Source organism: Halichoerus grypus, chromosome 8, assembly GCF_964656455.1.
Source record: "Halichoerus grypus chromosome 8, mHalGry1.hap1.1, whole genome shotgun sequence".
Taxonomy (NCBI): Eukaryota; Metazoa; Chordata; class Mammalia; order Carnivora; family Phocidae; genus Halichoerus; species Halichoerus grypus.
In genome coordinates, this window is record NC_135719.1 from 120,455,374 (window position 1) to 120,471,473 (window position 16,100).

Sequence of the window (16,100 nt, forward strand, 5' to 3'; positions counted from 1 at the left end):
TCAATTCTTATTCAAACATTGTCAAAATGGAAAGCAATTAAGTAGCAAGTGTTCTGATCCACACAGGTACCCATGACATGCTTGACATAGCAGCTCTAAGCCCCCTCCTCTTTGTGCTATTGTACTAAATTAGGAAATCTGACTACCAAGAAAATCTACACTGATAGGGACCTAAATATTTAGGCTATTTAAGGGTTCTCCGCCCTCTCTAATCTGGCTTCCGAGACCTTCTGGGCCCACCTCCTGCCCACCTACCAGCCTTGTATCTTAGTCCTCTTTTTTTTTTTTTTAAGATTTTATTTATTTATTTGACAGGGAGAGACACAGCGAGAAAGGGAACACAAGCAGGGGGAGTGGGAGAGGGAGAAGCAGGCTCCCCGCTGAGCAGGGAGCCCGATGCGGGGCTCGATCCCAGGACCCTGGGATCATGACCTGATCCGAAGGCAGACGCTTAATGACTGAGCCACCCAGGAGCCCCTTAGTCCTCCCTTCTTGTGCTCTTCCCTTTGGCCAAACATGATCATTTTCTGAACAGGTCCTACGCTTCACTGCTTCTGAGCAATTATTCATAAGTATAATGCCTGGAACACAATAGGTGATCAATAAATATTTATTGATTCAACAAAATAATTAACTATCCATTGCCTCCACTTTTATTCCTCATATCTTACTCCTTCCTTTTGCAGTCTTCATTCTTCAAATTCTAGCTCAAATGTTACCTGCCCGAGATTATCCCAGATGGGAAAAGATCTCTCCCTCCCCCAGAGCATTCTGTTTCCGTCTCTTGTGTAGCTATTGCGCTTTTCGTTGTATTTATTTCTTGTCTCTCTTACTGGGTAACCTGCATCACCTTTTTTTGCCTTTATGTTCCCCAAAGGGCCTAGCACAAATGGCACATATTAAGTCCATCACAAATATCATAGGTAAGTAAATGAACATTGGTCTTTTGAGAAAAAAAATGTCAGCATTTGCCCTACCTTGCCCCTCCAGGCTTAACTATAAATAACAAACCCCCTCTTTTGCTAAGCATGGACATTCGGGGGCTAGAGACCTGTGATGGGTGAGAAGAAGCTGGCCCCGACAACTGGGATTCTTCTTCTCTGGGCTCGGACAGCAGCAATAAAGGACAAGGGAGAAGGTGGAGTGAAGTGGAGAGAAAAAAGGTCTCAGACTGGGCTAGAACATTATGCTCTTTGAGCCATTGATCCTCTCAGAAATACAAGCAGGAAAGTGACGCTTATTAAAATAGTCAGTTCAGGCACAGGTAATTCACAAGGCACTCCAGGATGGCAAGTCCCTGTTAGCATCCTCACTTGACAGCTGGGGAGCAGACTCAAAGAACTGTTTAAGGGTACCAGCTGTACTGACTTTAGGTTTCAAATGGCTAAATGAGCCTCCTGGTGGGGCAGGGTTCAGACACCACTAGAACCTGGAAGCAGTGAGCGCCATAGTTCAGTCTGGATAACCTCCCAGAGAAAACATTTTCTTCTCTTATTCCTCTGAGAACTTGGCTAGTTTCCACACTATGACCTTTACGTTAAGGACTCCAGTTGACTAAACAATAATTGGGGAGACTAAGTACAGAAGCATCCCAGAGTACACAGCCAAGCAGGAATCTCTCTACTAAAGGAGATGCCCGAGCAGAGCTATCTGAAAAAGAGAATGACATCAGCAGGCCTAGAGATGACATGCTACTGTGCCAACCCATTAGTCATAGGCCAAAGGAGAAGAGATGGCAATTCAAGGGACAGGGCCAATCCATGACTGTCCAGTGAAGGACGACTGAGACGACCACCTCCTGCAGAGGCCTCTGGCTGCCTGCTGCCTTCTCAGCAGCATGGGGAGGGTGAGAGGCCACTGGGAAGAACAAAGAACAGGGCTCTATCCTGACTTTACCACTAATTAGCTGTGTAATTAACCTCAGATGGGTAGTTTATAATTGAAATCTCACCATCTATTTAAAAAAAAAAAGTCGGTAAAAATGATCTAGAAGTCCTGCTCCAGCTCTGTGGGAAAATGTGTGCAATCATGAAAGTCAGCCCTGATCCACAGGACCAATAAAACTTACATAAAGGAATTTGGAATGAGGACAAATAAAAATATTGACCCATCCTCCAACGTTACATTTCTGATAGCTTCCCTTGCCTCAGAAACAACTTGGTTTAACTCTATACGGAGGGAGGGAGGGAGGGAGGGAGGAAGAGAGGGAGGGAGGAAATGAAAACCACCAAATCATCACAAACCAATTTTTACCTTTTTCCTTATACCTTCCCTCAGGTTTTCAGTATCATTTTAGGGAAAAAAAAAAAAATAGGAGTTTTAACTTTTAGGGGGTGATTATCATCTATCCTTACTTAAACATCAAGTTATCAGAGAATCCTAAAGGATTCATCATTTGCCGCAAACCTTCATTTACACAGATGTGGAAAAGGGTCACTAGCAACTGGAATGTGAGTGACAGGCAGCGGGCCGTCCTCCTGTGGACACAGGCCAGGCTGGGTCTCTCGGTTGCACGCTCTAGATACATTCCTTGACCGGGTTAAGTTCATTCAGTCGATGTGCAATTAATGCAAGCGTTTAGCCTCAACCACAACCACATGCAATGGTTTTTGATATGTTCTGTGACAATTTAGCTACGGTTCTGGCAGTCGCTTAGTGATGTCTGTGCCATATTAGTACAGCAATTAATGCAAAGTACACACCGAGTAACCGAGGGGATGGTGGCTTCCAGATGAGGTTTGGAAAGCAGAACGCATCAGACTCAAGATCAAAGGCCATTGGAAATGCAGTGGCATACAAGTGGTGTCTAGTTTCAAAGCCTAGTGACTATTTTAAAAGTGGTCCTGAAAGGAGGGTTTTAAACCACTCTTTTAATATCAATTTTTCAGTATTTTACAATATGTTAAAATAATTGAAAAAAATTTTTAAGTAATCTCTATGTGCAACGTGGGGCTTGAACTCACGACCCTAAGATCAAGAGTCACATGCTGTACTGACTGAACCAGCCAGGCACCCCAAAATAATGGAGAATTTTGACAGACCTTTAGTATGTTTTGGTATGAGGTCCTATATATATTGATCTAGTTTCTTCCAATTATGAATTGTAATAATTTGTCTAAAGAACAGAAGGGGAAGGTGCCTCACCTTGATAATCTTTTCTACACCAGAAGAGCAGATCATGTAGGTGTGAGGGTTAAATCGGACCTGGTTAACAATAGACCGATGCCCTTTCAGCACCATGAAGGCTCCGTTGACCACCCTACCAATGCCACCTGGGAAGACAGAAGGAAACAAAAATCAAATGATGAAATGGATAAAAGTAAATAGGTTCCAGTAATGGCAGACAAACAGCTCTGAAGTGGAGCCAAGATTTTTATTAACTATGCCACCAGGAGAATGCTTAATCTTACAGATAAAGTTGCTATGGAAAGAGGGAAGATGAAATATTCTCTCAGCATATGTGCTCTTACCAAGAGCCTTTATTTAGCCTTTAAGCATTGCCCACGCCCACCCACTGCAATTCCATTGTCAATGAAGCCCCAGCCACTTAAAACATTTTGCAAGTTTTTGATCCTCAAGATAGAACCCAAGTGTTACCTTAGAAAAGGCCAGTCATGAGCAAAATAAGACTGAACTGCTTGGGAACAGTTAGGCGTCTGAGCCAGGGACATGCAGAACCAGAAGCATACAGTTACTTACACGCACACAAAAACCTCTGATCCATTTGCCCTTAATTTCTATGATGAAGGTTGCAAACAAACAAACACACAAAAGCCACTGGGAAAATAATGGAGAAAATCCTTTTGTTACCCTGACAGCAGGGAGAGCTAGGGATAAAGAAAGATTTGTGCCACTTTCCCGACAGGGAGAGCCCAAGTACTGAGAATCTGAATTAGAATAAGGGGCTTAAAGACACCATGTATGGATTAAAATCAAGAGGCCACTAATAAAAAGTTATATTTTAAGGACCATCCTGTAGGCTTTCTTCTTCTGTGACTGAGAAAAGCACCAGATGCCTGGAACTTATAACACAAATTAAGATGTCATCATTTATAAACTTGGAATAATCTCAAAGGTTCAACTTCACTGGTAAGGGCATCACACACAGAACACATGCACCCATGTTCTCAACAAGGTCACTTCTGAGCAACCATCAACAGCTCAGTACACATAGGCCAGCCTGTGTCCCCAGCCAACTGGCAACCTATGATGCATTCAGGCACAAACAAATCAGCGTTCACTCATCTAAGCAGTGAACACCATCTTAGCCTACCGGAAGCATGGCCACTAGGGCACAAAGTAGCACCAGGCAGTTTCTGCTCCACATGCCTCCACCCTACTCCCAATGCCACCTTGTTCAAACCTTCATTCCAGACATTTCTCATCTCAGTGTCTAGAGGGACAATGACTAGCACAACATCCCTTCTCTAGAAATAATCTGGTTCTGGAGAAGATGTCTTCTGCTTTTGGCCTCCTGACACGCCTCCCCTTTTGACTCATGGAAGATATCCCTCTTGGTTGCCATGTACATACACATCTCTTTTTTGACAGCAAGAGCTTTCAGATCTGCCAACTAGCACTAGGTGCTTACACTACTTGGTCAGTGACAAAATGTTCTTTGCCTAATTTTTCCATCATATTTGATGTTATTTTTTAAAAGGTTTTATTGATTGATTGATTGATCGATTTGAAAGAGAGAGAGAGTGGGGGGGGGAAACAAAGGGAGATGGACAAGCAGACTCCACGCTGAGCACAGAGCCTGATGGGGGGCTTGATCTCACGACCCTGAGATCATGACCTGAGCCGAAATCAAGACTCAGAAGCTTAACTGACTGAGCCACTCAGAAGCCCCTGACATTATTAATATTTGAATTATCCGGGATGGATAACACACGTAAAGCTATTCATATCTCAACCCAACATCATCAAGTTTGCTAATAAACCATAAAGGAAAATGACTAGGGCATAGAATTGATATGTTTTCATTGATCAGGAAAGGCTAGGGGCCCCTAGGTGGTTCAGTAGGTTAAGCTTCTGGCTCTTGATTTTGGTTCAGGTCATGATCTCATAGTCATGAGATCAAGCCCTGCGCTGGTCTCTGCGCTGGGCATGGAGACTGCTTAAGAGTCTCTCTCTCCCTCCTCTCCCTCTGCCTCTTCTCTTCCTCCTATCCCGCCTGTGCTCTCTCTCTCACTAAAAATAAAAAATAAAAAATAAATAAATAAAAATAAAAGGAAAGATTTAGCACCAAAGTAGGCTGCCGTGATGGGAAACCCTAGGTAGCCTGAGTGCACTGGGTTCCTAGAGTGGAGTGGGAGGAGTGGAAGGTAACCTGAGCCTAGTCAAAATAAAAATAAACAAGAAAATTAAGGAAAAGAGATCCATGGGAATCTAAACAGTTGTCTCCATACAGGGATCTTACCACCCTCCAAGGAGTTCCCTTAGGTATATATATTTTTTTCTATATAAGGTTGATTCAAAAAGTAGCATTCCCACTCATGGGTCACTTCTGAACTCCACGTTTCCAACACCCTACTCCTACCCATACGTGCACTGGAGTAGTCACTAGCAAAGAAACTTTGGGTTAAACCTAGTAAAATCTCTTATTTAATCCTACTGCCTCCAAGAAAAGTAATTTAAGTGACTCAGAGAGTTTGAGAGACTTCTTGGTCAAGATTTGAACCAGTCTTTTTGGCTATAATGCCCAATATCCTTTCCACTGTAACAGCGACCTTTAAGAGATGAAAGGATTTGAATAGGGATGGAGTCTGAAGCTCATATTCAAATATTCAAATATTTTGAAATCTTTCTTGCAGTTATCATATGAGTTGGTTTTCTTTTTAAGCTCTCAACTTAAAAATGGGAAGGGGGAGATTCTATCCAATGGTATCCTGAGCACAAGTTCCATAGTATCACCACAGGAATTTCATCACATTGCAACACTGAATAGTTCATGAGAGCAGAACTGGCTCTCTTGCATACCTAGAACTGGGGTGCAATGCCTGAACTAAAGTAGGTGCTCAGTAAGCACTTTTGAGTGGACAGTGTTTCAGGAGAGGGCAATTCTAGAGTATTACCAAAGAAAGACAGATGGAGGGTCTCATGTCTTAAAGAATCAACTACCATGGAACTTAAGTTTATCAACCAAACTGACCTTTCTGTCAAAGGTTATTTGGAATACAATTACAATAACTTTTGGACTTGAAGAATAATCGAAGGATCTCAACATCTGTAAATTCAGACCATGGGAAAACTTTCTATTCTTCCATGCAATGTGACCTCATCTGGCTTCTTTTCATGGCAGCAACTTTATTTATTTATTTACTTTTTCTTTCAAATCATTTTAATAACCTAGCAATGATTCAAACTATGGAAAGAAGATTCAAACTTGTTCCCTTAAGAGGGATGCTATCACAATTGCTTCACACAAGCAAGATCAAAGGCAACAATGAAACCAGATTCCCAAGAGCAAGGGTGATAAGAAGGCTTCAAGGCTCAGTTTGAAGAACTTGGTTTCAGAAAGTCTCTGAGGGGTAGCAAAAGAGACATGAAATTTAAGGGACCCTCAGAGGGCGCGGTTGCTGGGTCATGAGCACCTTGAAGCATTTCTTGACGGTGATTTGGTGTCGAGAGTATTTGTCATCTGGGGAGAACCAAGCAGGATGAGTCAAGCAGGTCTGCTATCCCATAGGGTCAAGCTTCTTCAGCGTATAGACCCAGTCTCCCTGCTCGTTGAGGTAATACTGGAGGAACACAACCACACCGAAGCCAGAAGTTCCAATTTCGCCCATGGTAACAATTTTAATACAGGTCTTTCCTCCTTCTTCCCACCCAAACTGATACCTAAGAAATCTGAAAAAGATACCTAGGAATTCCACAGAGCCAAGAGACTGATGGTGAAAACAGGTACAGGAAGAATTATGGCTGCCATTTGTTTAAGGCATCCAACGCTGTGTACACAGAATCAGAATAATGAATGGGCTTCAGGGAGGTTCGATAGTCCCTCTCCTGGTTTCCAGGTTTCAAATGATTGAATACAGCTGCTACTGTATAGTTTAGACACATTGATTATTGGAGAATACATTTTTATCAGTCCTGGAGATTTGTATAAACCAGATTTCTTCAATCAGAAATGGCTAAAGTCAAGATGCCAATATCAGTAAAAACTCAGGGTCTCCATTACCTAGCCAGACTGCGCCCATCAACAGCAGGATCAAGTTGGCAGGAGTCAGCCAGGGAATATTTTTTTCTAAGAACTACACAAGCTACAAAATCTCCCTTCAGGATCATCCCTAAGACTGTGGTGAGGGGCCTGATGAAGATCAACCTCAACCCATGGTTACCTAGCTGAGTCAAGACCTAATCACTAATAATGGGTACCAATGACTAAACCAGCACATACCTGGGAGACACCACCTTATTCGTTCTTGAGCTGTCATTTGTTTATCCACTTCTGTACAAACCAATGCTCTTTTCTCTGAGCCATCTGCTCTGGCTGGCCCACCACACATTGGCATCACTTTGTAGTTTTTTTGGGTTTTTTTGTTAAGTCAAGGCCAAAATCCCTGTTTCTCCATCTTTCCTTTGGTTCAGATGGGATGCTAGGGAGGTGAAAAAGGCTATAAATCCCCTTACCTATTCTACTGCAAGACTTTAGAAAAGGAGTGGGCCATCTCATAAGATTCTAGTATCAGTGACTGATTCACTACCTAGGGAAACACAAGGGACTCAGAGAAAACACCTTACTCAGAACCCCAATAAACACCATTCTAAAATGCCAAGGCCAAGTGTCCCTCCAGAGAAGACAAAGGGCTAAGTGTATAGTCCTCATTTCCCTCCCCTTTCCTACCTATGCTCCCTTTTCTACAACATTCAGCCAGAGATTTGTCCCCTCAGGACTTTCAAGGGACAGGACACCACTCCCATTTCTTGACAACTTTAGTTACTTCTGTTCCTTGTCAATTTTATTTGCTTCAACAAAACCCTCTAAGAATGACTATGCTTTCAGCTCCAAAAGTAAAAGCCTCGTCAAGTTTTCTTGATGCTATAGTCTAAGAGCAACTTATCAATCATGTTGGGAAGAGGTCCTCAATGGCACTTGGGGCTATAGAATAGGACACTTAAGTATTTTGTAATGAAATCAATCCCAAATCAACCCCAAATCAATCAACTGTATAAAATACCAGTATTAATTTTCCTGTCAGAGTTTTTGGATTTTCCTCCCTTCCATTAATTAATGGGTAGGACAAACACCTTTGTGAGGATGGGATGGGGACATGGTGGGTAACACTGAGATTAGGGAGGGTGAAGTGTGAAAGTGGTAGTGAGGGACCAGATGACTGGAAGGGGCTGATGGAAGATAAGAAATTAAGATGGCAGGAGATAAATTTGCATTTCCAAGCAACACGGTACTGGCCATTATGAAGAGGGTAAATATCCTTGATCTTCCAAGATTTATGCTGACGTATCCAAGATAGTAGTAACAAAGTTGGGCATATAAGAAGAACTTAACAAATGATTGTTAAATTGAAATTAGTGGAGAACATTGTTTTTTCAAGTTTGGTTTTTTTTAAGATTTTATTTATTTATTTGACAGAGACACAGTGAGAAAGGGAACACAAGCAGGGGGAGTGGGAGAGGGAGAAGCAGGCTTCCCGTGGAGCAGGGAGCCCGATGCGGGGCTCAATCCCAGGACCCTGGGATCATGACCTGAGCCGAAGGCAGATGCTTAACGACTGAGCCACCCAGGCGCCCCTGTTTTTTAAAGTTTTAACTTCTTTTTTTTAGTAATCTCTATACCCATCGTGGGGCTTGAACTCACGAACCTAGGATCAAGAGTTGCACGTTCTTCTGACTGAGCCAGCCAGGTGCCCCTAGCAAACACCGTTAAGAGTAGTATTTAAAACAAAACAAAACAAAAAAAACCCTTGGTTGCCTGGGTGGCTCAGTCAGTTAAGCGTCTGCCTTTGGCTCAGGTCATGATCTCAGGGTCCTGGGTTTGAGCCCTGCATCGGGCTCCCCCCTGCTCAGTGGGGAGCCTGCTTCTCCCTCTCCTCCCTGCTCGTGCTCTCTCACTATCACTCTCTCTCAAATAAGTAAATAAAATCCTAAAAAAAAAAAAAAAGACAAGACTCAGGTAAAAATGACAGATTATGGTAAAGGAAATGCTTTTAGCATTTCATGGGAGAACCTTATCTGGTAGGTTCTAGGTTGGAATATCAAACAAAATTATGCAGAATGTATTAATAGGGCAAGATGATGATGAGCAAATATATAAAGGAGCAGTACCACTTTGTAGGGGTGGTACCACTTTGTAAGTGTGGGGGTGCAGAGAAGTTGAAAAAGGCGACAGTGGTTACTCAAATGATAAAATGGCAATCAAATCTCTGTAATTACGCAGTCCTTCCCTAAGCAATAAGACCTGGGCTTGGTGATACTCACCAAAGAACCCAATGGTTAAATTCAGTCCTCACGTTACTTATTTGACCTATCAGCAAGATCCAACATAGTTGCCTCCCCTTTCTTCACTGTCTTCCTAGGATTACCCTCTCATGGTTTTTCTGTTACCTCTTTGGTCACTCCTTCTTGCTTTCCTTTTTGGCTGCTCTCCCTGACTTTTTTTTTTTTTTTTAAGATTTTATTTATTTGACAGAGAGACAGACAGTGAGAGAGGGAACACAAGCAGGGGGAGTGGGAGAGGGAGCAGCAGGCTTCCCGCGGAGCAGGGAGCCCCATGCGGGGCTTGATCCCAGGACCCTGGGACCATGATCTGAGCCCAAGGCAGACGCTCAATGACTGAGCCACCCAGGCGCCCCTTTCCCTGACTTCTTAACACTGGAATGCCTTAGAGCTTAGTCTTTGCTTCCCTTCTCTTGACTAGCTATACTCACTTGCTTGGTGATCTCATCCAGCCTGCGGCTTTAAATAATACCTATATGCAACCAAAACTCAAATTTTTATCTCTAGTCCAGAACTTCTCTTGAACTCCAGAATTTCATACCTCTATTATCCAAACTGTTCAACACCTATCTTCACCTGGATGTTTAAGAGACATCTGAAACTCTACCTGCTCCCCCTCTGCCCCAGTCAAATCTTTCAGGACATCCTGATCAGGATTTACCTTCAAAATACATCTAGCCTGAAACCTCTGTTACCTTGGTTCAAGCCACCATCACCACTCGCCTGTAATATGGGAGACTCCTACTAGTTCTCCTCATTCCTATCTTTGGCAGCCCCACTCCCACCATCTATCCTCAACTCCGCAGCCAGAGTGATGCCGTTAAAATAGGTTAGATCATGTCACTCCTCTGCTCAGAATTCTCTAATGGCTCCCCTGTTTCACCCATGGTAACAGCCTCAGAGACACCCCTTGTGCCCCACTCACCCCTATTATTCCCCTCTCTCTTACTCTACTTGAACACATTGATTTCCTTGTTATTTCTCAAACACGCAAGGCACATTCTCACTTCAGAACTTTCCACAGGTTCTACCTAAAATGTTCTTCCCCCAGATTTCTGCATGGCTAACTCCCTCACCACTTTGAAGTTTTGCTCAAATGTAATCTTCTCAAAGAGGTCTATACTGAACATCCTATCTAAAAAATTGCATTTCCCTGACCCCCTAATACTACTTCCTATCCCCCTTATTCTACTCTATTTTTTCCTTTCCCATAGCACTTCTAACCTTTTAAACATAATATAATTTATTGTGTTTATTGTTTATTGTATGCTTCTGTTGGTAGAATGTAAGCTCAATGATGGCAGGGTCTTTTGCTCCTTTGCTATACATCCAAGCCTCTAGAACAGTGCCCAGCATGCAGTAGGTTTTCAATGAATGTTTGACACGAATGAAAAGATGTGAGTTTATTTGACTATAGAATGTAAGTATACTGGACAAAACTCAATCTCCGTTAGTGTGCCCCATCATCCAATGTGTGGATTCCTTCTGTTAAATTTGGATGTTTCTTCTACAGCATTTTTACCATAGTAAGAGCAGAGAAATAAAGGGGCTAAAATCCTACCTCTATCCTTCATGGTCCTCTGAAATGCTAATTCCATGAAAACTTTACTGATCCCCAAAATCTCTTCAAGCCTCCCTTAATTACCTTTTCTATGGGCTCTGGAACCCACTTTTAAATTTAGCATGTGCACACACACATCCCCTTTTCTCATATTTTAAGACTGGAAGTTCTTTGAGGGCAAGAAAGTGTTTATTCTTTCAGTCACCCATAGGGCTTTGCATAATGTCTTATGTTAGGATACTCAGTAAGTGAACAAACCGAAGTAAACCCCCTCATCATTTTCTTTGGAACAAGGCTTGAAAGAGAAGGCTAAAGCTATTATCTACAAAATGAGGTTTGGCAGGTACCTGTTGAGGCAATTAATCTATTTCATTCCTGACACCACTGGTAGAATTAAAAGGTTACTGCTCTGAGGGGCAAGGGACTACTTCTTTTTCTTGCTATATCTAAAAGAGTTGTCCAAATAACCTCAGTAATTCCAAAAGTCCCGTGTGAACATTCTCTGGGTCTCTAAGTCTCAAACCATAAGAATTAAATCAGGGTAGTGAGGGGCGCCTGGGTGGCTCAGTTGGTTAAGCATCTGCCTTCAGCTCAGGTCATGATCCCAGGGCCCTGGGATTGAGCCCCACATTGGATTCTCTGCTCAGCGGGGAGCCTGAGTCCCCCTCTCCCTCTGCCGCTCTGCCCACTTGTGCTCTCTCTCTGTCTGTCAAATAAATAAATAAATAATCTTAAAAAAAATTAAATCAGGGTAGTGACAATACAAAGAGCAGTGGCTGCTTCCTGGGGATCACATAACCACCTAAGAGTTAGGGGAAAAAAAAAAAAAAGTCAGACGGGGACAGCCAATGCTGTCAGTAAAGCTCAAAGAACTCCACAGACAGCAATGCTTAATTGCACAAAAAAGTCAATTATACTAGTTCTTCTTTCATCATCTGTACCTCACATGTGTTTACAACCAACTATTTGTGACCCATTAGAAACAGTTGTTCTTCCAGTCACAAGGGAGGAAAAAAGCAGATGCCTAGGCCTAACCCACTGAGAGTGAAGGCATGTCTAGAAAGAGGAGGAGAGACAGAGCACACACACACACATGCAGGCCCGTGAACATGCATTTATCGCTGTCTCCAGCCTACTCCCTTGGCCTGTTGGCAGTGGGGGTGGTTGTGGGGACTGGGCAGTGGAAGTGTGTGTTTCCCCCTCTATTCAGGGAAACATCTGTCACAGAGCGTTCCCCCTCTTTAACTACTGATGAATCAAGAGCAGCCTGGATGTAACAACAACTCAACCAGCCATTCCTGAGAGCACCAGAGGAAGACAATGCCTTGGACTGTAAGTTTTTCCGAGAAAAGTTAAAAGGGAGAAAGCTTTCTTCATGAGGAGTAACAATCATTGTAGAGTAGCTACTGAATACCCTCAACAATATCCCTAAGAAGGCAGATATTATTACTATGGTTGTATTATTTATATTGCTAATGTTCTTGTTTTACAGATGAAGAAATAAGTTTGGCAAGATTAAACAATTTTTCCAAAGCCGAAACTGGAAGACAAATGGATCAGGAGTTTAAATGCAGGCCTCCCAACTCTATTACATTATGTTTCTTTCCATAAATAGTAAGGTCTTAGCATAGAAGTATATCTCAAGGGAAGCAAGTCTTATCTGTAAAAACCCTAAAGTCCTTTCCAACAAGAATTAGGGGAAAGGGAAGGAGAAGATAATATGAAGATTTTCCAGAGACACCCACCTCCACCACATGTTGCCAAATTCATTACTTCCATACCTAAGTTACTAGGGAGCAAATGCTTTGCAAATTATGGATCTGTGGACGCTGATCTTACTATACATAGCAGTAACAGTGTCTTACATTTGAAAACACACATTTTTCAGAAAGCTTCCGAGACTGTTAAGTCATTTCACGATATGAGGCGCTTTGGGAGGGGGAGGATTTTTACAGAAGAAACTAAAGCTCAGACAACTGCTGTTACATAACCTGCCTAGAATCACTCAATCAGGTAGTCAGTGGCAGCACTAGACTTGAATCCAGGTATGATTTTAAGCCTAATGCTCTTTCCAATATACCACACTGGCTCTATACATAACTGCTGGTCTGTTTATTTTATCTTCAGAATCACCGCATTAAAACAGATGCTCTTCCTACATACTTCAGAGGGGCTTTTACTTTGCCACAGCAAAATTCCCAGTTCTATTCTTTTAATTTTTATTTTATTTATTTGACAGAGAGAGACAGCGAGAGAGGGAACACAAGCAGGGGGAGCAGGAGAGGGAGAAGCAGGCTTCCCACTTAACCGGGGGCCTGATGTGAGGCTCCATCCCAGGACCCAGGGATCATGACCTGAGCCGAAGGCAGATGCTTAACGACTGAGCCACCCAGGCGCCCCTATTCCTTTAATTTTTAGAGAGGTTTTTAGAAAATGAGTTATTATTTGACATCAACTAAAAAACTAAGCCTAATCTTGCCTAATCTAGCAAGTTTTATGGTGGTTATTAGGTCTCACATCTCAAAATGATTTCCTCAGCCTACTGTAAAGCCCTACGCAAATTACTTAACTGATTTGCTAAGTCCATACTGTTTATACAATGAAATGTATTCATTTGGAGTTTGGAACTGGAGTTCCCCTGTGACTTTCGGTCTTTTTGAACAGGAGAGTGGAGGAGAAAAGGCTGTCCTTGCTTTTGGCTCACGTTCAGGACTGCTCTCCATGTAGTTCTTTCAGCATTTCGTATGCACTGTGAAGCACACAGCAGGTATGCAATAAATGCTGATGGCCCGTCGGACCATGAAGGCATAGAACAGCAAGGCAGCTTCCCCATGTTAGCCTGCCTTAGTATCTCTGTGCAACTGGCACACAGGCATGCATTGAGAGAGCGAGCTCAGCCTCGTCCCATATTTTGTTTAAATCAAAGAGGCGGTAGATTAGAGTAGAAATTTCCCCACAGAGTTTTCATCATCTAAGCATTCAAAGCTAGAACCCAAGGGCCACATCTAGTCCTCATATGTTTGGCTTGCCGAACATGGCTGATTTTTATTTTTATTTTTTTATTTTTTTTATTTTTTTTTTTTTTAAAGATTTTATTTATTTATTTGAGAGAGAGAGAATGAGAGACAGAGAGCATGAGAGGGAGGAGGGTCAGAGGGAGAAGCAGACTCCCTGTCGAGCAGGGAGCCCGATGCGGGACTCGATCCTGGGACTCCAGGATCATGAGCTGGGCCGAAGGCAGTCGCTTAACCAACTGAGCCACCCAGGCGCCCCGGCTGATTTTTATTTTTAAAATTATGAATTAATAGGGGCGTCTGGGTGGCTCAGTCGTTAAGCATCTGCCTTCGGCTCAGGTCATGATCCCAGGGTCTTGGGATCGAGCCCCACATCGGGCTCCCTGCTTCGCGGGAAGCCTGCCTCTCCCTCTCCTATTTTCCCCTGCTTGTGTTCCCTCTCTCGCTATGTCTCTCTCTGTCAAATAAATAAATAAAATCTTAAAAAAAAAAAAAAATTATGAATTAATAGCCAACATTTAAATATAGAGAGGTTACATATAAAGATGAGAGGTGCTAAATATCCCTGAAGCCAGGTTTAAGGGTAGGGCCCAAACCAGGAGGAGTTAAAAGCCTGTATAAAGAGCAGTTACGCCATTGTGCTCCTCCTCTGAGCACATATGGCCAGGAAGCTGCCCATTCCCCACACAGGCAGAGACCTAGGGGTTGCCAGCTGAAGTTGACCTAAAGAGGTTTTGGACTGGAGACACCAGGTGCAGTGGAGGGTGGGATTAAACAAAAATCTGTGCACGGATCTGTGAAATTCACACCTCTATTCGGCTCTTAGAATTATTGCTCAACTGCCAGGCAAATACCCTCCAGATACTAGATCAAACATTCCCATTCTGGAAAGGCAGCTGATTTCAAGAAAGTCAACAGACGATGTCCAAAACTGAAAATTCAAAGATAGCCTAAATTACAGGAAGAGAAAGGAACTGTTGCATTTTTTAAAAAAATAAGTTTTGTAATATATTAATTTGATTTAAAAATTATGTACCTGTATTATTTTGGTAACAGGAAGTACTTAATTATAAAAATAGTGAAAGTTATAAAAAAAGAATAAAAAGAACAGAGAGAAAAAGGAAAGATATATGAACAAGGGGAAAGAAAAGAATGTGGGTGGGTTGTCAGAAGAGTGGCAGGAAGGCTGAATTCCCCAAATGAACCAAGGTTTATGAAAAATAATCCAAAAAGGTGCTAGTTACATGCAGAACAAGATGACGATCAAAGAGACAGACTTATTGTGATAGGCTGATGATGTAATGTTGAAGGGTAATATAGAGAAAACAAACCCCTCAATTACCAGTTAGGGAATCCAACAAGAAAGATAATCATAAGGTCCTGTTCTTGTCTTGTGTACAAAGAAATCCAAGCATCAAGTAAAAGATGGGGATCTAGGACCAACCACAGCCCATGTGGAAACCATGGGGGCTCCTAGTCAACTCCAAGTATGAGCAGATCATGGGTTCTGTGGCCTCCAAAGACCGCTTATGTGATCCTGAGTGTACTTCCTGAAACACCCTGTAGCACACTTAATATCAAGAAGCCAAGATTTTCTCTGGTCTAGCCAGGCTACATCCGATGAGCTTATTTAGTTAATCCTTAAACAAAGGTAGAACAAATCCGGAGGACAGAAATCAGTTCAGCAAAGAAACTAACACCATTTCTTTGAGGAATTGCTAAACTGAATGTTGGGGAGGAGGATGCTATCTCTGGAGAGGATCTAGAAGGGGACATTCTCAGTAAGCCAGCACTCAACTACCAGGAAACAGAGTTAAGACTTATGGAAGAACTTTCTAATCACTGGAGTTACCCTGGAGCAACAAGCACATCCTGGCATAGGTTTAAGTTATTCCTCAATAAAAGTGTACTTTAATATATGTAAGTTATAACTCAAGAAAAAAATTATTGTGGGGTGGGTATGTGAAGAGAAAATTTTATAGCCAAATACCCATGTAGCATCCATGGGATGAATGCCAGGATGTCATGTTTTCATCTTTATTTAGTTGAGAAAATTGTATTTCTAT

At 42.4% G+C, this 16,100-nt stretch overlaps 1 protein-coding gene and 1 pseudogene across 3 annotated transcripts in view; both read right to left on the reverse strand.

The window, feature by feature from the left end:
* The window catches only part of DCAF5 (DDB1 and CUL4 associated factor 5), a 105,045-nt gene that overhangs the window by 7,388 nt on the left and 81,557 nt on the right, over window positions 1–16,100 (reverse strand). For 2 of the 3 annotated variants that reach the window (XM_078053840.1, XM_078053841.1), the window contains exon 8: window positions 3,145–3,272. The exons of the other annotated variant lie outside the window; for it this stretch is intronic. In XM_078053840.1, the coding sequence (XP_077909966.1) occupies window positions 3,145–3,272 (128 nt within the window). The remainder of the gene's footprint in view (window positions 1–3,144; window positions 3,273–16,100) is intronic. 3 annotated transcript variants of the gene reach the window in all.
* LOC144382794 (H/ACA ribonucleoprotein complex subunit 3 pseudogene) lies at window positions 6,529–7,366 on the reverse strand (annotated as a pseudogene).